Source organism: Heloderma suspectum, chromosome 2, assembly GCF_057233095.1.
Source record: "Heloderma suspectum isolate Gila_16-S chromosome 2, 16-S_ref, whole genome shotgun sequence".
Lineage (NCBI taxonomy): Eukaryota > Metazoa > Chordata > Lepidosauria > Squamata > Helodermatidae > Heloderma > Heloderma suspectum.
In genome coordinates this window covers 404,461,388-404,485,673 of record NC_139459.1, presented here as the reverse complement: position 1 = coordinate 404,485,673, position 24,286 = coordinate 404,461,388, and the positions used below count along the sequence as shown (strand labels likewise).

At 48.9% G+C, this 24,286-nt stretch overlaps 1 protein-coding gene across 5 annotated transcripts; it reads right to left on the bottom strand.

Moving 5' to 3' along the window:
* Window positions 1–240: 240 nt before the first annotated feature.
* On the bottom strand, window positions 241–12,620 carry LOC146356714 (class II histocompatibility antigen, M beta 1 chain). 5 transcript variants are annotated; one of them, XR_014787323.1, is made up of 7 exons: window positions 12,184–12,620; window positions 8,965–9,249; window positions 6,700–6,981; window positions 6,016–6,132; window positions 5,192–5,227; window positions 3,894–4,417; window positions 241–2,280 (listed from the first exon to the last, which is right to left on the bottom strand). XR_014787323.1 is itself a non-coding variant. In XM_084831938.1 (6 exons), the coding sequence occupies exons 1-6, from the start codon at window positions 12,242–12,244 to the stop codon at window positions 4,410–4,412; spliced, it is 789 nt and encodes a 262-aa protein (XP_084688064.1). In that variant the 5' UTR covers window positions 12,245–12,620; the 3' UTR covers window positions 241–4,409. The 5 variants fall into 5 exon arrangements, 4 of the variants coding, with proteins under 4 accessions (XP_084688064.1, XP_084688062.1, XP_084688063.1 ...); XM_084831938.1 differs by having other exon boundaries at window positions 241–4,417; XM_084831936.1 differs by lacking the exon at window positions 12,184–12,620 and having other exon boundaries at window positions 241–4,417; window positions 8,965–12,158.
* Between the last annotated feature and the right edge of the window lie 11,666 nt (window positions 12,621–24,286).

The following is a 24,286-nucleotide window of genomic DNA, read 5'->3' as shown; positions in this document are numbered from 1 at the left end:
AGCTACTCAGGAAGCCCCTGAAGTGCTGTTTCCTTTCTTTTAGGCTCCGGGGAGTTGTGAGGTCCTTTAGCTGGCCCCCAAAGTGCCAAGGTGTGGGAACCCCCTGACCTGACGCACATGCACCACATCTAGGGAGGGGAGGAGACACTGCTTCCGATCACATAGAGGCTCCTAAATGTTTAACTTTAATTATTTTTTATCATGTCTACGTTCTCATCGATCTTTTTGAGTTGGGAGGGGCCTTGGAGGTCATCGAGTCCACCCACCTACTCAAAGCTGTAGATCAGGTGTGGGAAACATGTGGCCTTCCAGGGGTTTTGGAATAGAATTCCCATCAGCCTGTCAGGGTGGAAACTGAGCCTATAGAGCCCCAGAGCAGTTCTGACTCTGAGGAGGAACAGCAATCCGTGGGAGAGGAGCCCGTTCATCTCTCACAAGCACAGCAGCTGGCAGAGATTCCTCCTGCCAGCATTCCTGGAAGAGATAGTGACCCTGGCAGCGAGAGAGCACTGGAGGGGGGCTTGCTGGATGCTCGGCTCTGATGCAGGGAGCGACGACAGGTGGAGGGCGTGGAAAGGAGGCGTAGCGCTCGTTTGGCACGCAAGCAACGGTCGCGTCCCGAGGACCCAAGGGAAAGAGGGAGGATCTCTCCTAGCCCATAAGTTCAGGGTCTTCCCGTGGTTCCCCTTCAAATGGGTACCAACTGCCTTACCTGGAGCTTGGGCTACTCTGCTATCTATCCCCAGTGCAGTTCCTTGCTTAGTCGCTAGTGATTATTATTTTATGACTCTTTCAGATACTAAAGGAATAAAGCCTTGGAAAGAATCCTCGTCGTCTGTGTCCTGAGTTGGCTATTGGAGGGGACTGCAAGAGGCAGCTAGGGCGCTCCTGACACAGCCTTTACCAGCATAGCTAATGGTGAGGGATCATGGGAGTTGTAGGTCAAAACATCAAAAAACAGTGGCCTATCCCTGCTGTAGATTTACACGTACAGCGTCCCTGCTGTGCAGTTAGTTTCCCAGCATTCCCAGCCAAGGTTGGGAGTTGTAGGCCAACGTATCTGGGCTTGGGTCCAGATTTCAGCTGGATCAGCCCCCCTGCCCCCCTTCCCATGGCAGCCCCTCCAATCCCTTGAAAATGCTACACAGAGCACTGGGAGACCTTGCTGAATGGGGTGAGCTGTGGCAGAGGGCAAGGGGGTGGCCTAAAAATCAGGTGGAGGGACCTTCCACAAGCAGGGCCCTTTTTGCAGGTCATTCTGGGAAGGGCTGACTGTTGACCTCTAGAATAATTACTCCACCCCCAGCTCAAGAAAAGTGGGGAATCAATTCATTTTATTATTTTTACTCCTCTTAACCCTCTGCCCATGCAGAAATGGGGAGGAGGGGGGACCCTTTCCTTTTACTTTGGATTAGCCACTCTGGCTGCACAACTGGTAACGGTGGTCAAGAAAGGAGGAGTCTGGGGGAACCAGCCCACACAGACATGAAAACAACAACCATTTCTCATTTACAGAGCAACAGCATTTACTGTCCATTTGTATTCTCCCCTCGCAACAGGCCTGTGAGGGTGGGTAACAACTGTTCCCATTTTACAGATTGGGTAAACTGAGGCTGAGAAAAAGTGCTTAGCTCGAGGCCTCCCAGTGATGATTCCAGGCCTCTTAAGGCCTGTTTGTGGCTTTCCACATTCTTCCTGGTAGGGCCACCCAGGTTAAGTCTCCAGGTAGCTGGGAGAGACCCTCTCTGTGCTTCTGCCAGTTAGGGTACCGAGTACTGAGGGAGCTGAAGCAATGCTCTGACTCACTATAAGGTCATGTCCTGTGTTCCCACCTGTACTTTCTCAGGGCTGTTGTGAACTCCATGCACTGAGAGTGAATTTTCAACTTGCTAGATCTCAAGGAATTCAGTTGTTCCTCTCTCCCTTGTCCTAGTTCCCTACTATTCAATGAAGACTAGTGGTATTTTGCTGCCACCAACAGGGAGTGAACGAAGCAGTTTGGCTTGTTAAACACTTGTGTACCCTTAGCTCCTCTTTTGGGGGCTGCAGTATCTCCCCCGCTCTGGCTTTCTTCTTCGCATCACTTCCCCATGGGCCAAAACTGTGAACCCCTGGGAGTCCATCTCTGGGCTGAAAGAAGGATGACGCAGAAGGTTTCCCTTTTAATCGCCAGCCCCTATGAATTAACCATGCAAAGTGTGCCTGTGCTTGTTTTGCATACTTCTGTGCTGGCCAACCACCAGCCGCCACAGGACGTTAAGAAGGGCCGTCGGTCAGCAGCTGAGCCCCTGCTTTGTATGCAGGAAGTCCCAGGCTCAGTCCCCAGCAGCATCTCCAGGTAAGGCAGCATCTCCGGAAAATAGATGCTAGTTGGTGTAGACCAGGGGTCCAAAAAGTACACCCTGCCAGACGCCCTTGTCCCACACACGCACGCATCTACTCATGCTGAAAAACAGCAGCAGCCCTGCCTGGGGATTCCCTTGCTAGCGCTAGCTGAAAAACGTGTGTGTGTATTAATCCACATGTGCAGCCAAAGATGTGAAGGCCTGGGGGGAAACCAGAAAAATTAGGAGGGGAAAGGATTTCCCCTGTTTTTTCCCTGAGGACCGTTTTTGTTTTTTCCCTGAAAAATGGAAAAATTGAACAGCTTTGGGTTATGAAATATTTCCTTTTAGAATTTAAGACGAGGCATTTCTATATTGTTACCCAGCCTTTACTCCCCACAAAATGATTTCTAAAAACTGTGTAATAAGAACACTTTTATAGAAAGGCTAGAGATGTAAAATGTCTGGAAATAATGAAGCATGGGGAAAAATATATTTTTAATCCTCTCTGTAAGTTTCCCAGCACAGTTAGTTGTTTCATTCCATATTAAAATTATTGATCTAAAGTATATTTTACTGATAGACTTTTATGCTCCATTTCCCAGCATGTGGGTACAGTCACCATTGTGCATTCTTGGCAGTAAATGTGCATTGCTGGGTTTTGTTCTATAGAGTCCTGTATTTCTGTAGCAGTCATTTAATGTACTTCTAATCTATTCAGATAATAATTACAAATTTACTGAGTTTACTTTTAAAAGTTTTAAAATATGATAATTTTATGAGCAAACTAAGCCGTACATAAAATAACTTTAGGAACAGAAAGTCTGCTGTATACTCCCCAACCTGATGCCCTCTGGATGTTTTGAACTACAGTGCCCAGCATTCCTGACCATTGGCCATGCTGCCTGAGGCTGATGGGAGCTGAAGTCCAAAATATCTGGAGGGTACCAGGTTGGTGAAGGCTGTCTTAAAGCAACAAAGCAACTTTAGATCTGTAGAGAGCACTACAAAAATAAGTATTGCTTATTTTTCAATTTTTCCAAAATTTCCGTTTTTTCCAAACACCCCCATTTTTTCCCCGTTTTTCTGGAAATTTTACATCTCTAGTGCAGCCCTCTAGTGCTGCCCAATTTGGCCCTTGGGCCAAAAAGGTTGTACAACCCTGCTGTGGAGTCTACAGTATAGACAACAGCTTCCTCTGTTCTGAAGTACTTCTGGGCCATTTTTAGACTGAAAAACAGCCTCCACTCCCCAGCCAAGCTAAGCACTCACAAGGACTAAAAGCATGCTCGTTTTAAAAATGGAACTTTAAAAAATTCTGAAGAAAAGCTGAGATGCCCAGCAAATTGGATTCTGCATCAGACACAAATACACACGCATAGGAACATCGGAAGCGGCCTTATCCGTAGACATAAGCCATCCAGCTTGGCCCATCTAGCCCAGTGTTGTCAACACTGACTGGCAGCAGCAGCTCTCCAGGGTTTCAGGCAGGATTCTTTCCCAGCTCTACCTGGAGATGCTGGGGATTGAGCCTGGGACCCTCTGCATGCACAGCGGGGGCTCTGCCACTGAGCTGTGATGTAGCGCCTTTGCCTGCTGTTTAGCCCCGGCTGCTTCTCCATGAACGCAGGGCTCCCCAGAACATCTGACGCAGCCCTTGAAATAAGAGAGGGCTCTGCAGCGTGTCCAAAGACATTTGACTGTTTATTTTGGTGACTGCTGCCATGATTAAAAACTAAAGACGTCCAATGCAGTGGTGGGCACCTCTGGAAAAGGAGGACGAGGGTGCTTGGTGGGAAAAATGGGGCAGCAAGGGCAGTGATGGTACAGCAAAGGAGGTGGGACTGAGATGGTTGTGTGCGCATGCGGTTGGCCTGTACGGGGTTGAGATGGGATGGCTGGTGCATTTTCTAGTTGCTCCCGGCTCGCCATCTGCAGCTAGGATGTCTAAGCCTTGATAGCCCACTGATGCTTCCTGCTCTGAGGCAGTCATGAGATCTACATGGTGGACCTCTGGCGGGCAGAACCTTTGGTCTCTTCGGGGAAGGAGCAGCAGCAGCAGAGGGTCTGGGTGGAGTTGTGCAGTTAGTGATCTGAAGGGGACAAAACGGGAGGCGTTATACAGGTTGTGGCATGGTGGGTGGAGAACTGAGGATGGTACCTTTGATTGTGGTGGGCTTGGAGCAGGGAGAGCCCAAGTCTCCGCTCGGCTGTGTAGTCACTGCATCGTCTGAGGTTATGTCTCGGCCTGGCTGACCTTGCAGGGTTGTTGTGAAGACAAAAGGGAGTGGTGGGAGAGCTCACCCAGAGGCACTGGGCCAGCCACTGCTGGAAACAAGATGCTGAAATAGATGGAACCCCCCCGCCCCCCACGGCCAAGCTAAACAGTCTCCTAATCATCTAATCATGCATAGTGTCACTCTGCAGGCTAGTTTTCATTACTTTTGTGTAAGTGCATGTGGCCCTGATTTGTATCCATTTTTTCTGAAATGCCACAGCCGCCCCTCCCCCCCAATGTGTGGGGTCTTGGAATCATAGGGTCGGAAGGGGCCTACAAGACCATCGAGTCCAACCCCCTGCTCAGTGCAGGAAGCCTGGTTCCCAGGCGGTCCCCCATCCGAGGACTAACCAGGGCTGACGGAGATCAGATGAGATCAGGCACATCCAGCCCTTTGCTCGTGAGGGTGGGGTAAAGGAAAAAGAAAAAGACCATTGACTGATCATGGAATTATCCTGAAAAGGATTGTGGACTGATCCTTGGTATCATCCTTGGTATGACTTTGCCAGGGGCTGGGAGGGGGGCTGTGTGAAGGCCCAGAATTAAGGACTTTGAGAGGTTCTGTGAGAGACGGGCATTCAGTGCTTACCTCCGGGATAGGTGTTGCCGTCGATGGGAACATAACCTGGAAACAGGAAGAAGGGCGGTGGTGGTGAGTTAGAGGCATTTCGGAGTCTTTCCCAAGGAGGGACAGGTGCACCCACATGCATATGGGGGTGAAGAACCCTGGTGGTGGCTCAGTTAAAACTGCAGTCAAACTCTGCTGTGTCCCAATTTTATCTGACTAGGGGATGATGGCGGTTTTAGTCCAGACCATAGTGAAATCCACATGTGGGGTGGGGCTGAGCAGGGGTCCCCGTGGTTAGCTTGTGTGTGTGTGCACACGCACGCACGCGTACACACACACAATTGGCAGAAACTGAAGGACAAAGCAAAGAGATCCAGGTTTCTGATCTGCATAATTCACGCAGTTGTGTGTAGGAGTGCAGAATTTTTTTACCACCCCTTTCGTTTTTACATAGAGCTTTTTTACATCTGTGTGCTTGAGCCCTGGCTCTTCTCACAAGAGAGCTATACTGCTTCAGGCAGCAGGTAAGGGGGCTTACATGATTGACAGCTCCTCCATCCTACAAAATCCCCTGTGTGTGGAAAGCCAGTGCTTCAGGCCCAGGTCACTCCTTGGCATGCTTGTTTTCTATGTACAGGGAACTTGGGCGGGGGGGAGGACACATTCTATCATACAAGCCCTGTCTGCAACCAGAAGTTGTACAGCCCCCACAGGGGTTCCCCCCCCCCCGAGAGAATGAGGCCTTTGTAAGCTATTGGATCCATGGAAAATGATTCTGTCCTTGGTACGTCACCCCAAAATGCTTCCTGGCTCCCAAAGTCCACTCTCTTCTCTCTCGCTCTTACCTCCTGGCACTCGCTTCACCCAGCAGGTGATGCCAACAGTGAAGACCAAGATGCCCACGGCCAGCCCAGCCATGGAGACCCCGACTTTGACCCTCTGCTCAGGAGACAGGCCTAGCACTGGGGAGAAAGAAAGAGAGGCGTTGGGGGCTATTAACGTATTAATGAACTAATGGGGTGTCTCCCATGATGGGCCCCGGCTGAGGTGAACATGCAAGAAATATAAGCTGACCCCTTCCATTTCTGCCTGTGTCATTACCCATATTCTCCCATCCACACCCCACCCTAGTCTCTGAGTAAGTTAGTTTTTGCAAGTTTCTGTAGCCCTTTCAGCAGTCACTGGAGAAAGATGAAATAAGCCCAAACCTTTAATTCAGTGTGTGAGGCATGGGTGTCCCTGCCCTCTGACGTCTCTAAAATGAGAGGGGAAATGGTCCCCGAAGCTATTCCTCCCAGAAAAGTGGGGGCTCCTTGTGATTACTTGGAGAGGGGCAAGGGGCGGGGACACTCTGCACAGGAACAGAGGCACACTGCTTCGGTTATCATTTCCCAAGCAGTAGGGCTTCATCCTGACGTTTAAAAAAGGTTCTGGGGCAGATCAAATTGGAGAATGGCTCCCCCCACCCCACCACATTGCATGACCCCCCAAAGCTCATGCCATCTCAGCCCCCTTCCCCTCTCTCTCACCCCAGTCTGTGGTGAGAGACTCAGGAAGGCTGGCATGGTTCACGCGGCAGGTGTAGGTCCCTCCGCGTTGGGGGTCGACCGGCACCGTCAGCCGAGCCTGGTACGTCCAGTCCCCATTGCTGGAGACCACGAGCGGGCCCACGCCATGCTTCACAGGGGCCCCATTCCACAGCCAGGTGATGCCCACCTCTCGAGGGTAGAAGCCCCACGCGACACAGGCCAGCATGATGGGTGCAGGGGTGTTCCGAGGGGTGACGGGGAAAATGCGGACATTTGGGGGTGCTACGGAGAGGGAGAGAGGAAAAAGATGGAGTCACGGTTATTTTCAGCTGTTATCATCAGGGGCTCATTTGGGCTGTGTGTTCTTCAGTATAGGATGCGCCATCATTTGCCATCAGTGCCCTTATGCTGTCAGCATTGGACAGAGGTCTGTTCTTTATGCAGCCCCCAAACCCAATTATCTTCACCCCTCCCCTTCACGTGGGATGTCTTGCATGTTTTCTTTTCAGCTTCCAAACCTAGGTTATAAGTGAAATACATTGGGGGAGGGAACACTGTCAAGTAAATTCTCCTGTCTCAAATTTTATAGAATCATAGAGTTGGAAGGGGTCTTGGAGGGCATCTAGTCCTACCCTCTGCACACTGCAAGATGAAACTACAGCATTCCTGGCAGGTGGCCATCCAGCCTTCTGCTTAAATTCTTCCAGCGAATGAAAACCCACCACCTCCCGAGGCTGCCTGTTTCACTGCCACACAGCTCTTCGTATCAGGAAGTTTCTCCTAATGTTTAGCCGAAATCTGCTTCCCCACCATTTCCACCCATTGGTTCTAATAGAACTAATGTTTGCAGGCAGCATGTGAAACCAGCAATGCATAATTAACTCCAGTTTTCCTAAATCTTACTTCTCCCCCCATTCCCAACACACATCCTCCAAGTTATGGATACTGATGGGGATTTTTGGAGTTAGAAGGGAGATGTTGTAAAGGTATCAATCACTTCTGCATACATGTTAGTATCTCAACGTTCATCATTAAGAATTGGTGCATAACCCTTTGGCAACTCCTTACTGGAGGATCATAGAATCATAGAACAGTAGGGTTGGAAGGGGCCTACAAGGGGCACTTTGTCAAAAGCTTTGCTGAAGGTGAGGTATATGATGTCTACAGCATTCCCACGGTCCACAAGGGAGGTTAATTGATCAAAAAATGAGATCAGATTCATCTGGCAGGACTTGTCTTTGACAAATCCATGTTGGCTTCGAGTAATCACGGCATTGTTGTCAAGGTGCTTCCAGAAGGATGGTGTCCTTCTCTTTTGTTTTGGGTTTTTAAAGCATCCATCTCCCAAACTTGAATTTCAAAAGGAGTATAAGAATCTTTCCAAGGTTCCAAAGTGTGAATCAAAATTCTGATTTCACCCCCCACTCCCAAATTTGCAGGATTTCCCCCCCTCTAAGTCCTAAATCTGAGTTTTCCACCTGTCTCCCATGAGCTGTTTCATCCCACCCTGGTTTCAGCAAAGGGGGGGAAACAGGTTTTATTTCCCAAGCTAAGTGTCCAGAGGCATCTGTTGAGGGGGGCAGCATCAGTGCCCCCAAAGGCTTCATTTTCAAGTCTCAGGATACCAGAATCCAAGGAGGGATTGATGCAGAAAAAGGGAGACCATGGACATTAGGAGAGATGTCTTTTTTCGGTGAGGGCAGTTTGGTAACGGAACCCATTACCACGGGGAGTTGTGGGCTCTCCCTTGCTGGAAGCCTTCAAGCAAAGGCTGGCCAGCCATTGGTTGGAATGGTCTAAGTCTGAATTTCCTCCATCAAGAAGAGGGATGGACCAGATGGCCTCTGAGGATCTCTCCAACTCTAGGATTCTGTGATGCCCCAAACAGTGGTGCAGCAAGATAATTTTAGATAATAACACATTTCCAAAGTAAAAAATAGTACAGTGAATGCCTGCATCTGGGGATCTGCCCAGCCACCAGCCACCCGCCCCCTGACTAGAATATGTTTTAAAAAATAAGAATGGGGAACGGGGGCTGCGGCACCCCAGTGGGGCCTGGCGTATCTGGGCTGGCTCTGGGCCTCCTTGCTGCTGCCCCCGCCACCTCTTCTGGTGGTTATTTAGGGGCCCGGCCCCTAGGTCTGGGCCTAGCTGCACCGCTGCCCCCAAAGGCAAAGCCGCTGGCCATCTACCGTGGCCTCAGGCCTGCTGGCCTTACTTGGACTGCATACTGCCTCAGCAGCCCGTCTGTCCCCCTTGACTCACTCCGCCTGTCCCCGGTCCGTTCCCACAGGGACTGGATCTGCTGCTGGCAGCCCTCCTGCGCCACCGTTCCCATGTTGGGGGCTATACTGGTGAGATAGTTGGAGAGCGGTACGGCAGTGTAGTTCCAGGGGAAGGACGCTCCAAGGCCGCAGGGCAGGAAGGCCCGGTACTCGTTGACATAGCAGGTGAAGGGAACCTTGTTGAAGGCCAGGGTCCAGTTGGCCCAGAGGACTCGGCCGTCGGCGGAAAGGGGGCAGTCCGTCTCCAGGTGCAGAACGAAGCCCCCTGCAGTGGGAGGAGGGAAGGAGCGGGGAGGGGGAGGAGAGAGTTCGGGCAGTGGGCACATCTTTGGGAGGGGGGACAACCCCCGGAGAGACCCCCCCCCACAACTTAGCTCAGCCTTCACCCAGCCTGGTGCCCTCCAGAAGTGTTGGACTACAACTCCCAGCATCCCCAGCCATTCAGCCTGATGGCTGGTGGTGATGGGAGTTGTAGCCCCACTTCTCTGGAGAGAGCTGATCTAGTGCACCTCAAAAAGGATATTGTGGAGCTGGGATGGGTGCAGAAAAGGGCAACTAAAATGATCCAGGTGCTGGAGTAAGGCCGCGGCGAGGGAAGGTTGCGAAGTGTCTGGGACTGCCCAGCTGAGAGAAAAGGCGAGGGAGGGGAGACCATCTCTGCGATTGTCTCTGGCTGATTGTTTTACATTGTTTTCAATGTATGTTGTGTGTGCTATTTGTTTTATGTCATTACGTGAATGGTTTTATACTTTATATAATGTATTTTAATGCTTTTTTATTTTTGTGAACTGCCTAGAGAGCTTTGGCTATGGGGTGGTATAGAAATATAATAAATGAATGAATTCAATGAATGAATGAAATGACAGGTGTACAGAATTATTCATGGTGTGGAGAATGATAGGGAGAGATTTTTCTCCCTCTGTCATCATACTAGAACCCACTGGCGTCCTCCCATGAAGCTGATTGGTAGGAGATTCAGGACAGAGAAAAGAAAGGACTTCTTCACACAGCACAGAGTTAAACTATGGAACTCACTACCACAGGATGTAGTGATGGCCAGCAATTTGGCTGGCTTTAAAAGGGGGTTGGACAAATTCATGGAGGAGAAGGCTATCAATGGCTACTAGTCCTGATGGCTATGTGCCACCTCCAGTACGAGAGGCAGTGAGCCTATGTACACCAGTGGCTGGGGAACATGGGTGGGAGGGTGCTGTTGCACTCATGTCGTGATTGTGGGTTCCTGGTCGACAGCTGGTTGGCCACTGTGGGAACAGAGTGCTGAACTAGATGGGACCTTGGTCTGATCCAGCACAGCTCTTCTTCTGTTACCATGACTAGCAGCTACTGAGAGACCTCTCCTCTTCCGTGAATTTCTCAAATCCTGTTTCAAAATCACCTAAGAAGCCTTGCTATCGCCACATCTTCTCGAGTGAATGCGTTCCATATGCATCTTTTCACCTGTCCTAAATCTCTGGCCAATCTTTTCCCCTCCACAGTGGGCACAGAAAGTGGGGGGGGGGGTCCTGAGGCAAAGGAAGGAGGCATCCTGCAGAAGAGGGATTTCTCCCCAATAGGCCGATGGTTCTCTTTTTCTTGTATGAGAAGTTGCACCCAGCAAAATTCCCCTTTCTTGTGCTAGTCTTAAAGAGGCAGGAAGTTTTTGCCCACCTTTGCCTCTCATCCTCTGTAGCAGTCAAGGCGAGTTAAAACGTGTTTACACACCGCTGTGCTTTTAAATGAGTGCTCCGCCTTTCCCCCCCATGCCCCTCCCCATGCACTTTCTCTTTCCAGTCCAGTCCCTCTCCCCAATTCCAGGGAAGCCTAATACTACCTCTTTCTCACCTGCAGGGTGGACAAAGCTACATCCCAGGCAGCTGTTCTTTCCCCCTTGCAACTTTTCTGACCCGCCTGGAGTGAGGCTCACCCCCCTCTCCCTGTACCCCAAACGAAAAGCCCCTTTGGCCTGTGGTTTTGCTGCTATGCCAGACTGGAAGAAGAAAGACCCCCACTCCTCCTGGGCACCAGAAAACGTTCTGCCTGGGGAGGGGTGTGATCAGGGTTGGTTTAGGACAACCTTCCCCAACCCGGTGCTTATCCTCACAACCACCCTGTGAGGTAGGTTGGGCCGAGAGTCAGTGACTGGCCCAACGTCACCCAGTGAGCTGCATGGCTCAGTGAGGACTTGAACCCAGATCTCCCCAGTCCAACATTCTAACCACTACGCACTGGCTCTCATCAAAAGAATGACAAGGAAGCCAAAGAAACTCGCTGCCCCCTGCCGCCCACCCGGAGTTATTAACCCCCCCCACCCCTGGAGGAGGGCTGGAAGTAATGACCTGCCAGGTCCGTATTTTTCACTCCAGGAAGGGGGAAGGAAGCAGCTGCTGGTTTGGCGGGTGGGGGGATTGTTTCACCCTCCCTCACCCGTTTAACGTTAAACTGCCCCGTGGCGCCCCTCGTCCCAGGTCTCTGTGTGGGGATGTGTGTGCGTGTGCGTGTGTGTGTGTGGGGGGGTGTCGCTGTGGCACTGTGAACATAGCCAGAGGCACCCTGCTGTCAGGCCACGTTTGGGGGTTCAGCCCTGGATAGAAATACATCCTGGGGCCTGAGCGCCATCCCCCCCCGGCACAAATTAACCCCCCTCCCCACGCACGCACCCATGCGGCTCTGTCCCTCCCCCGTTCCATCCGGGCAGCACGTTTCTGCCCTCCCGGAATCGATCTGCTACCAAAGGCCACCCCCGGCCCGGCCCGCCCCTGGCAGCGAGCTCGGTCTGCTCCAGGCGCCAGACCTATTGTGCTTCACCAGCTCCCCCCGCCCCCTTTCGGGACCCACGGAGCCCGCTGGCGGACCTTGCTGGGCCGCCGCGTTGCTCGGCCCAGCCTACCTCGCAGGGGTGCTGTTGTGAGGCCAAAGTGGGCGGGTGGCGGCGGAGGAGAAAGGGAGACTCTCAAGGATACCGCCCTGTGCTCCTCAGAAGAATGGCGGGGGTGGGGGGGTGATGATGCTGATGCTGATGCTGATGAATGAATCCACAATAGCAACACCCTAATAAAACTTCAGCAGAAGCAGATCGTGGCCTCGGACACAAGAGCGATGGACTGAGAGCCACGCTCGAGCGGACCAAGGGTCCATCTATTCTCCGCCCCGCTCAATCCCCGCCCGCAAGATCCCCCCCCCCCCCGCAGTGCAGCCCTACCTGCTTTCAGGTGACTCAGCGCCAGGCACAGCACCCAAGACAGAAGCCAGGGAGGCCTCATCCTGGCTCCGGTCGCTCCCTCCGGGTGCGTGCCTAAGCGAGGAGGAGGAAGGGAGCGCGCGGCGGTCCGCTTTGGGGACGGTGCGATCCGCGCTCCTGGGGAGATCGAGCTGGGGTCCTTGCCCAGCGGAAGATCCCAAACTCGGATCTCCTGGGGGATGTCTCGGGTCCCAGCTCCTGCTGGCTGAACTTTTCTCGGGGGGGGGGGGTCCCTTCAGAGATCCTTCCTCCGTCCAGGGGGGGCAGTCGGTCTGGCTTGATCCCAACTTCTAGGGGGGTCCTGGAAGCGCCAGAAGGCGGGAGGGGCCTCTGTGCTGCAGAAGGAGAGCAGAGGCCCCAAGAAGCCCCCTCCTGCCGCTGCAGCTGCTGCTCTGTCCGGGCCCAGCCCGACCCACCCTCGCCCCCATGAGAAGCGCGGGGGGGGGGGGGGGGCAGCCGGAAATCCCCGTCCCGTCCCCCGGGGAGCCAATGGGGAAGGCGGCCGCCGCCGCGTCATCGGTCGCCGGGCGAAGCGGCCCGGTCCGGGAGCCTGAGAAGGAAAGTGCGCCTGGAGAGGAGCGCGACGCGCGGGGCGCCGGCGGAGGCCCTGATCCCGGTGAGGTCTCAACGCCCTTTTAATACCCTCTCACGTGGCCTTTTCCTGCTGTGGCACCCCGGCTGCGGATCTAATACGTTTCTAGCTATTTACATTATGCCTTGTTTTATACTGTTTAAATTTATTTTATCTGTACGCCGCCCTGAGATCTTAACGCTATAGGGCGGGATACAAAAGTTTTAAAAAAATAAATAAATGGGTGTGTGTGTGTGGTGGGGGGGGGGGAACCAACAGGTGCTCTCTGCATGTGGCCGCTTTCCATTTAAAACCATAAATGTTGTGAACAGATCTGATTTGCAAGAAGGGCATTTTAATTGGGTCTGTTTTCTTCCTACACAAGGCACCCCAAGGAATTGTCCTTGGAAGAGCAGCTCAAACAGCCTTAGCCAAGGCACAAATGGTGCCTTCTCAGAACATGAGCTTGGCAAGGGGGCTGTGTGGGTGCCACCTCCCCACCCCCGATGAGGACACGGGGGGGCCCTGATGCTGGATCAGACCAAAGGGGGCCCGTCTTGTCTAGCATTCTGTTCCCAGAGTGGCCAGCCAGGTGCCCCAATGGGAAGCCCACCAGCAGGACATGAGCACAACAGCGCCCTCCCGTTTGTGTTCCCCAGCCTACTGCTTCTGATACTGGGGGTAGTAGCACATAGCCATCAGGACTAGCAGCCATCGATAGCCTTTTCCTCCATGAACTTGTCCAACCCCCTTTTAAAGCCATCCAAACTGGTGGCCATCACTACATCTTGAGGTAGTGAATTCCATAGTTTAACTATGCGCTGTGTGAAGGAGGACTTCCTTTTATCTGTCCTGAATCTCCCAACAATCAGCTTCATGGGATGTCCCCAGTGGGTCCTAGCATGATGACAGAGGGAGAAAAATCTCTCCCTATCCACGTTCTCCATACTGTGCATAATTTTGTACACCTCTATCGTGTCTCCCCTTACTTTCCTTTTTTCCAAGCTAAACAATCCCAGCTGTTGTGACCGTCCCTCATAGGGGAGATGCTCCAGCCCCTCGATCATTTTAGTTGCCCTTCTTCTACCTCTACAATATCCTTTTCCATGTGTGGTCCCTGGCACTATGATATTGCCACGTTTATAGAATTAGCTGGGGGCTTCCCCCTCATGCTCGGTGAGCTTCAGGCAATACTGCAAGACAGCCAGTGAAAACTTGACTGATGGACCGATATCCCTCCCATCATAAAAACCCCAGGGCAGATAACATTGTCAAAGCAACAATGAACCTGCAAAAATACAATAAACGCCTGGGCAAAATGAATGATCTTAGCCTGGCACTGAAACATCAATAAAGTTGACTCCTCTCGGGCAAGGAGAGCATTCTGGTGTTGGGGGGCTGCCAGAAAGAAGGCCCTGACTTGCGCCACCACCCAACATGCTTCTCCTAACGGTGGGGTGACAATGCAAGCCTCCCACCCAGATCTCAGAGCTTTAGGGAACAGAAAGTGAGAGCCTGGTAACGGCACCCAAAGGAGGCTGCACAGAGCTGATGCCCACCCAAGCCACGGAGAATCACACTGTGCAGTTGAGCAAGAAAGAAGCTGCCTGCACAGAGGATGTCCAAAGCTCACACACAGACATGGCCAGGCAGCCATCTCCTTTTCCGGCTTCCTCTTTTCTGCCAGTCGCACACTTCCCTTTTGCTCGGTGCCTTTCGGAGCGCTTTCGCTGCTCAAAAAACCCAAGACCCAGTCTACTTCCCTCGGTGGCCAAAAACAACATCTCAAGTTACCGGAGCACAGCTTGGCCTATGCAGGCAGTGGAATGAGGTGACACACAGGATCCTGAGGGTGGTGTTTACTGCAATATGTGATCGTAAATTCTCTGTGCATTTCATTTTGTGCACTGTTTGGGAGCAAGTCCTGAGAAGAAATGATCCCAGCCAGGGCCTGCGTCAAGGGTAGGCATGGTTGGACACCTGCCAAAGGCTGACGCCTTGCCCCAGCAGGGGCCCACTGACAGCAGCCCCCTGGATTTGCTCCTCCTCTTCACCATTAGACCATAAGAAGAGCCTTGCTGGATCAGACCAAGGGTCCATCTAGTCCAGCACTCTGCTCACACTGCGGCCAACCAGCTGCCCATGAGAAACACACAAGCAGGACATGAGTGCAACAGCACCCTCCCGCCCATGTTTCCCAGCAACTGGTGCACATAGGTATACCGCCTCTGCTACCGGAGGTACCATAGAGCCATCAGGACTCGTAGCCATTGATAGCCTTTTCCTCCAGGAATTTGTCCAACCTCCTTTTAAAGCCATCCAAATTGGTGGCCCTGACTACTTCCTGTGGTAGCGAATTCCATAGTTTAACTCTGTGCTGTGTGAAGAAGTCCTTCCATTTATCTGTCCTGAATATCCCACCAATCAGCTGCATGGCATGACCCTGGGTTCTAGTATTATGAGAGAAGGAGAAAAATGTCTCCGGATCCACATTCCCCACACCATGCATAATTTTGTACACCAATTTGTGTCTCCCCTCACTCTCCTTTTCTCAAAGCTAAACAAGCCCGGCTGTTGTAACCTTCTCTCCTAGGGGAGATGCTCCAGCCCCTGGATCAGGTGCCCTCCTCTGCACTTTTTCCAGCTTTCAATATCTTTTTTTAGGTATGGTGACCAGAACTGTACACAGTATTCCAAGTGTGGCCATACCATAGATTTGTATAGAGGCAGTATGATATTGGCAGTTCTATTCACAATTCCATCCTAATTATGCTTAACATGGAGTTTGCCTTTTTTTTACAGCGGCTGCACACTGGGTTGACATCTTCATTGAGCCGTCTACCACAACCCCAAGATCTCTTTCCTAGTCAGTCACCACTAGCTCAGAACCCATCAGCTTATACTTGAAGTTGAGATGTTTTGCTCCAACATGTATCATTTTACACTTGCTTACATTGAACCGCATTTGCAGTTTAGATGACCATTTTCCCAGTTTGGAGAGATCCTGTTCGAGCTCTTCACAATCCCTTTTTTGTTTTCATCACCCTAAATAATTTGGTGTCATTGGCAAACGTGGCCACTTCGATACGCACTCTTAATTCCAGATCTTTTATGAATAAGTTGAAAAGCATTGTACAGATCCCTGTGGGACCCCACTGTTCACATTCCTCCATTGGGAGAATTTACCATTTATTCCTACACTCTGCTTTCTGCTCTTTAACTAGTTCCTGATCCATAAGAGGACCTCTCCTCTTATTCCATGCCTGCTAAGTTTGCTCAGGAGTCTTTGGTGGGGGACTTTGTCAAAAGCCTTTTGGAACTCCAAGTAAACAATATCTACCAGATCACCTCTGTCTTCATGTTTTGTTGTTGTTAAGTCGTGTCCGACTCTTCGTGACCCCATGGACCAGAACACACCAGGCCTTCCTGTCCTCCGCTCTCTCCTGGAGTGTGCTCAAGTTCATATTCATTGCATCGGTGATGCTATCTAGCCATCTCATCCTCTGCCGTCCCCTTCTCCTTTGGCCTTCAATCTTTCCCAGCATCAGGGTCTTTTCCAGGGAGTTTTCTCTTCACATAAGGTGGCCAAAATATTTGAACTTCAGCTTCAGGATCTGTCCTTCCAATGAGCAGTCAGGGTTGATTTCCTTGAGGATTGACTGATTTGACCTCCTTGCAGTCCAGGGGACTCATAAGAGTCTTCTCCAGCACCACAGTTCAAAAGCATCCATTCTTCGGCGCTCAGCCTTCCTTATAGTCCAGCTCTCACAGCCATACGTTGCTACTGGGAAAACCATAGCTTTGATTAGACGGACCTTTGTCGGCAAGGTGATGTCTCTGCTTCTTACTATGCTGTCTAGGTTGGCCATAGCTTTCCTCCCATGGAGCAAGCGTCTTTTAATTTCATGGCTACAGTCACCGTCTGCGGTGATCTTGGAGCCCAAGAAAGTAAAATCTGTCACTGCTTCCATTTCTTCCCCTTCTATATGCCAGGAAGTGATGGGGCCAGATGCCATGATCTTTGTTTTTTTAATGTTGAGTTTCAAACCAGCTTTTGCACTCTCCACTTTCACCCTCAACAAGAGGCTCTTTAGATCTTCTTCGCTTTCTGCCATTAGGGTGGTATCATCTGCGTATCTGAGGTTGTTGATAATTCTCCCAGCAATCTTAATTCCGACCTGTGATTCATCCAACCTGGTGTATAAGGAAAGCTGAGCGAGGGAAGATAGATGCTTTTGAACTGTGATGCTGGAGGAAAATTCTGAGAGTGCCTTGGACTGCAAGAAGATCAAACCAGTCCATACTCCAGGAAATAAAGCCAGACTGTTCACTTGAGGGAATGATATTAAAGGCAAAACTGAAGTACTTTGGCCACATAATGAGAAGACAGTATACCCTGGAGAAGATGCTGATGCTAGGGAAAGTGGAAGGCAAAAGGAAGAGGGGCCGACCAAGGGCAAGGTGGATGGATGATATTCTGGAGGTGATGGGCTCGACCTTGGGGGAGCTGGGGGTGGCGACAGCTGACAGGAAGCTCTGCCGTGGGCTGGTCCATGAAGTCATGAAGAGTCGGAAGCGACTGACCGAATAAACAACACTCTGCATATAAGTTAAATTAGCAGGGTGACAATATGCAGCCTTGTCGTACTCCTTTCCCAATTTTGAACCAATCGGTTGTTCCATGTCTGGTTCTTACTGTTGCTTCTTGACCCTCGTACAGGTTTCTCAGGAGACAGGTAAGGTGGTCTGGTACTCCCATCTCTTTCAGAATTTGCCACAGTTTGTTGTGATCCACACAATCAAAGGCTTTAGCGTAGTCAATGAAGCAGAAATAGTAGACGTTTTTCTGGAATTCTCTTGCTTTCTCCATGATCCAGCGAATGTTGGCGATTTGATCTCTAGTTCCTCTGCCTCTTCGAAACCCAGCTTGTACTTCCGGTAGTTCTCGGTTCCCATACTGCTGAAGCCTAGCTTGTAGGATTTTGAGCATCACCTTGCTGCCATGTGAAATGAGTGCAATTGTACGGTAGTTTGAACACTCTTTGGCGTTGCCCTTCTTTGGTATTGGAATGTAAACTGACCTTTTCCAGTCTTGTGGCCACTGTTGAGTGTTCCAAATTTGTTGGCATATTGAGTGCAGCACTTTAACAGCATCATCTTTTAGGATTTTAAATAGCTCAGCTGGAAGACTGTCATCTCCGCTAGCTTTGTTGTTACTAATGCTTCCTAAGGCCCACTTGACTTCACTCTCTAGGATGTCCGGCTCAAGTTCAGTGACTGCACTATCATGGCTATCAGGGACATTAAGATCTTTCCTGTATAGTTCTTGTGTGTATTCTTTCCACCTCTTCTTAATCTCATCTGCTTCTGTTAGGTCCCTGCCTTCTTTGTCCTTTATCATGCCCGTTTGCACAAAATGTTCCCTTGATAACTCCGATTTTCTTGAAGAGATCTCTAGTCTTTCCCCATTCTGTTGTTTTCCTCGATTTCTTTGCATTGTTCATTTAAGAAGGCCTTCTTGTCTCTCCTTGCTATTCTCTGGAACTCTGCATTCAGTTGGATATATCTTCCCCTTTCTCCCTTGCTTTTTGCTTTCCTTCTTCCCTCAGCTACTTGTAAAGCCTCCTCAGACAGCCACTTTGCTGTCTTGCATTTCTTTTTCTTTGGGGTGGATTGAGTTGCTGCCTCCTGAACAATGTGACGGACCTCCGTCCATAGTTCCTCCGGCACTCTGTCTATCAGGTCTAATTCCTGAAATCTATTCCTCACCTCCACTGTGTATTCATAAGGGATATGATTTAGGTCATACCTGAATGGTTTAGTGGTTTCCCCTACATTCTTCAATTTAAGCCGAAATCTTGCAACAAGAAGCTCATGTTCTGAGCCACATCAGCTCCAGGTCTTGTTTTTACTGACTGTATAGAGCTTCTCGTTTACTGACACTCAAAGAACTCTAAAAGGTTAGTGAGACACGACTTGCCTTTGCAGAAGCCATGTTGATTCTTTTTAAGCAGAGCTTGTCCTTCTATATGCTTACCAATTTTATCTTTAATAATGCTTTCAGCCAATTTACCTGGAACAGAAATTAAGCTCACTGGCCTGTAATTTCCTGGATCCCCCCTAGATCCCTTTTTAAAAAATGGCCTTGTTGCAGAACCCAGAGTCAGAGAGACCACGGAGTGAAGGAAAAAGAGATTCTTTATTTAACGCGCGGGCTTAAGGCTGGAATCATTTCCAAAGAGCCAGAAGCCCCGATTTACATTAGCACATTGTTTTTATAGACATTGTGACACATATGAAACGGCTCCTCCTCTCTCTCCCGCGTGGGGTTGCAGTCCTCAACATTTCTTCTCTTAGCACCATTGTTTATAATACAAGAACTGGGTTATAGGGTAGCCATGATAAGGAGAGAACAGAAGAGAACAGCAGAGAACAAGATATACAATTGTATGACCTTTGACAAGATAAGGAATTCCTGTGTCTCGTCAGCTTACAACAATATATTCAAGGGAGAAAGAGCTCAGCAAGAACATGAAGCATGAGACTGCAAGAGGCTACTTAGTCTGACCCCCGATATGGCTGCTACATTCCCCCCTTAAATGCATAATTTCATTACAATTATAGCATTTTTGATAACCATACAAAGCTTTTTGTGACATACATATTACTTAGCCTTTTGTTGGGCTATTAGAGCGTAGAGGGCAGCAGTTTTACTAGCTGAGACATAAACCAGATTGGTTAAACAGCGCTTAAGACAAGGAACGCAGAGACATAACAGAACTTTTATGAACAACACTGGTAGAATTAGGATGAACAATGCTTCAAGCCAGCTAAGATCTGGAAGCCAAGGGGTTAACTAATTTAGCTAATTGTTTTGTCTTATTGTTTTGTTAGCTACTATATTGTGCAGCTTGTTGATCTTTTTATCTACAGCATTGCCATTATCAGTTAAGTTAAAACAACAGAGCTTTTGGTGTGTCTCACAACTTAAATGATGAAGAAGGAAGAGGTAATCTATACCAGCTCTATTTTCTAGAACTGCACCTCTTAGATTACGCAACTCTTTATTTAACAATGACAATGCTCGTGAGGTGGCATTTATGCTTTTGGCTAAGCTGCAAGCTAACCGGTTGATTTCCAGACTATTAGCCAAGGCTAAACTTGGAACCCCAACTAGTGATATTGTTAAGGCCAATTTTTCTGAGTCAAAATATAACTGCACATGACTATTACAATTTTTAGTTAGTTGGAGTGCTCGAGGCTGCCGTCGATGGATTTTTTCGGGCTACAGGGGAAGAATTGGCACCAGTTCAATTGGCGGCTGAGGCAACATGGGTGGTTATTAGACAAGTTGGCAGGAATGAATGACCAAGTGCGGGAACTACATGTCTAAAACCATCCATGAGGCAAAAGTATGTGGGCATCATTAAAAGATATGTTTTGAATTTTATTACAGTGGAAGGGGGCCAGGGATAGCTTTATATTTTCTGGAAAATTTTTTGACAATTAAGCATTCGTGCACACATAGCATTTGTTTCAGCAACGATGGGGGTGCGTAGAGTGAACTCTGTAGGGGGTAGTATCTTTGCAACCACGCCCCAATTAGCATTTTGGGAATAAGTTAAACTTAACACTGTAAACTCTTAACATGGTATCTTTTTGAATTTTCCCAGGATGTCTACAGACAGGTATTAAGCAAGAGCTAATAAGCCTGTTTGCAGGTATACCTCTTGGCAAACAAAAATGTTTTACTTTTGTGATGTTAGCCAGGTGAAGCCAGTAATTATCAGCAAATCACTGGGACAAACTTTTCCTTTCAGGGGCTGGCCCCCCTTTTTGCACCTTATTAAGGAGACACAATGCAACACTACTAACACTACAACACGCATGTTTGATCTTCTTTGGGATCTGACCGTACGCCGGGCAGCTATTCACCTGGCAAGCTGCAGTAGGGTCTAGTCCCCTTCTTCAATTCTCCAGTTGCAGGTCTGACCGTACGCAGGGGGACAGTCTCCCGGTGTGTCCACAGTAAGGTCTGGCCTGAGTCTTCTTACTGCTTTTTCAGAATGATTTTTAAAGGATTTTCAGGATTTCTGTTTACAGTCTACTCTCCCCCTCTCGCTTTCTTGACTTGTGTCTAATGTATCCAGGGTTTAATTCTAGCTGCTTTCATAGCTGCGGGGGTGGAAAGTATGACAGTTTTCAGTCCTCTCCATCTGGGAGTCAAAGGGTTATTTTTCCCTCTTTAACTCATACTTTAACTCTTGGTTGGAAAGGATGAGCTTCTGTGATGGGAATGGCTTATTTTTTTAAGACAAAGCTACGCTGGGCTTGAAGAACTTTGCTCAGTGTTTGGACTTCTTGTTTAAGGCTAACGTTTGCTTGCTTTTGATGCTGCTCCAGTGTCAATTGTGAAGTCAATGTCACGGCCCCTCACAGTCAATGTCACGGCCCCTCTCAAGCTGTCTTCTCTCTCGCCCGTTCTGGCCCCTTTGGTTTTCTCCTTTGTGTATTTGATTTATTTTATTTGGGCATTCATGCCACTAATGTCCATCTTGTCCACACTGGGCACACTGGTTCTTTTTTAAGAATCTTTTGCCTCTGCCAGGTCTTCTTCTTTTTTTCTTTTGTCCACGCCACGTCTTCTTGGGCCTCTGGGTTGAGGGAGGTATACTGGCGATAGGCATTTGAAAGATGCTCCAAGTGCGCTCTGGGGCCTCGGTGGCACCTTGCAGCACTTTAGACACTTTGGTCATATTAACTGACTTCTTCATACCTGCTTTCATGGCTTCTAACAGCAGGGTTTGATACTGGGTGAGGTGCTCTAGCCCCACTTGTGTTTTGGGGCTAGCGGGGGGGGGGGGTTACTTACAAGGAGACTTTATTGGGTAACTTACAGCACACAGGCGTACTTAATGGTTGGATCAGACAGCTTCTCTGAACCACGAGCTATTGGGCTAAATGGGTTATTTATACCATACATGTTACCCATGAGGCAGCACAACACTAGCAAGCATTTTCAGCATAGGCTAGAAGTGTTTGGTTCTCAGGCACAGCTTCCTGTAAACAACTTCGCTTCCCAAAGTGCTTGATAACACTTTTATTCATTAGTATGGGAAGAGAAATTTCTCTCTCTTTTGCTTTCTTTTTCTTTGCTGATCTGCCTATATTGCAGATCATGTTTCAAACTTTTTACACAAAACTTCCTGCTCCATGCACCAGCCTTGTCTCTTTATTTGTCTTTTTCAAGTTAAACTCACTTACTTAAACCTTTCTGCCTTACACTAGTCCCAATGACACACATTTGGGATAGGCTCTTCTTCTCTTTCTAGTTACATTTTCTTCATTTTAAAGAACTATTACATTATTGTGGCTACTTTACCCCAGGTAATAAGCTCCAGGCACAATCAGCTGCTTTTAATTTACCCTGGGGGCAACTATGGCCACGCTTTTTTTCTACAAATGTTTTTTCTTTGCCTCTTGCCTTTTCTTTCTTCTTTTTTTTTCTTTCTTCTCTGTCTGTCTTCTACTTTCTCTATTCCTTCTTTTCTACTTGCTTTTGTCTTTTCTCCTTATCATCCATCGGGAACCACACTTAGTATCATTTGGAGTTGCAACTAACACTAATCTGCAAATATCACATATATTTAATGATATCTAAGAAATCATAAAATATACACAACAAACTTTTTCTGCAATTTAACACAATGAATGGAAAACACTTTTTGCATGGTAAGGCATGATGGAGCAGATCCAGCAATTATACTGCTCTTCTGGCTGAAAGCTCAGGGCCCATTAAAATTAAGGGATGGGCATACCCACACACGCAAAGAGTTCTAGGTCACCATTTTTGCATCGGCAACTCCATGCTGCATGAGTTCTGGCAGAAGGAAATCTAAAAGTTATAGATCAAACTCAGCCTGCTGTACACTGAGCTGACTACAAACACAGACACACGGTCCACAGCGATGAGAGTTCAAGTTTATCCAAAGCTTCACAGCACTGTCCATGGCAAGTCTTTGACAATTTAAAATTTTAGTCCATGTGCAGAGTGTCTCTAAAAAGCCCAGACATTGATGGAGGCAAACAGAGAAGGCTCTGGGCAATGAAGATGCGATGTTTCCAGCAAAGGCTCTCCACTTTTGCATCAGTTTAAAAAGGGAAAGTGTGGCCCTACACCCCTTCTGACAGACAAGGGCCTTTAACTTTTTAGCAAGGCCTCTGTCTAAACAGAGCGGCACAGCTCAGCTCTCTAGCCGTGACGCTTTAACTTGGGCAACTCCTCTGTAAATTTTATTTTACTTCTGTCAGGTTCTCTCACAGACATTTTAAAAACTTACTCTTTTTTTTTCTCTTCTAACCTGGTACACGAAAGCACTGAAACACTGAGTGCCGAAACTCAGGACGCTGGGGGGTGATGGGCATCGCCTTATACTTGCATTTTTCAGGCAGCCATTAATCTTCGGGGAGGCGGTGGGGTGATTTGCAGGACTTCAGAGGCAAGCTTCTCAGTTTGTTTGTATTTGTAAATCCCAAGCTTAAAACAGGACACGATGAGGTGCAGGGCAGCCAAATCTTTGCTTTGGCAGGGGCAACAAATAACTCGGGTCAGCTTTCTTCGCTGGGGTCTCAAACAGGAAAACAGTCTTAATTTAAAGTTGTAACATCACTGACAGCGTCAGCCAGCCAGCTACACAGATCTCATTGTTTTTTAAGACAGTTGCTCCAATATCTTCTTTTCTTCTCAATCAGGTTGGGTCTCCCAGCTTACACAGTTTATTGCAGCTTCCAGGAGCATGGTAGTAGCGTGATTTTGGCTTGGCCAGGAACATGCTGTCTGGTTTCTAGGTCTCTTCAGCACACACTCTCAGGCAGTCTAACACTGGACACTCGAATCAGTGAGATTTCTTCATTGCAGGGAATCCCACGGCAAAAGCTTAATGGTTACGCTCTTCAGAAATCATATAGCTGATGGTCAGTAGCTACAGGCTCTATGCAATTCTAACACAGTTCAAAGCTAAACACGGCTACCTTGACAGAGATCTTCAACGTGGTCTTTCCGCTTCATTCTGCTTTGGGACAGTCTTATGGCACACTTTCCACTCGAAGAGGGGTCTAGCCTGTGCTCTGGGGGCTGATTCTTCACCTTTATTTTCTATTTTGCCTTCATCTTTTGGGTCTTCATTTTCAGTTTCCATTTCTTAGGGATTTCATCTCAATTAGGCAAGGTGATGATGTTGCACAACTCAGAACGTTGTGGGCAATTTTCCTGCCCCCCCCCCCTCGGCGCGCTAGGCTAACAGCTACTTCTTTGGCCTTATGCTCTCACGCTCCCACGCTTTGTTAAAAGCCAGGCTGTCCTGCAACATTTCTCTAATTAACAGCCTCAGATCTTGTTCTTTTTTTCCTCTCAGCTCGACCTTGAGCTTTTTGCTGTTTTCTCTCTCTGTTCTGACTCTTTTAAAAAAACCTTTTTCCTTCTTTGTTTGACAT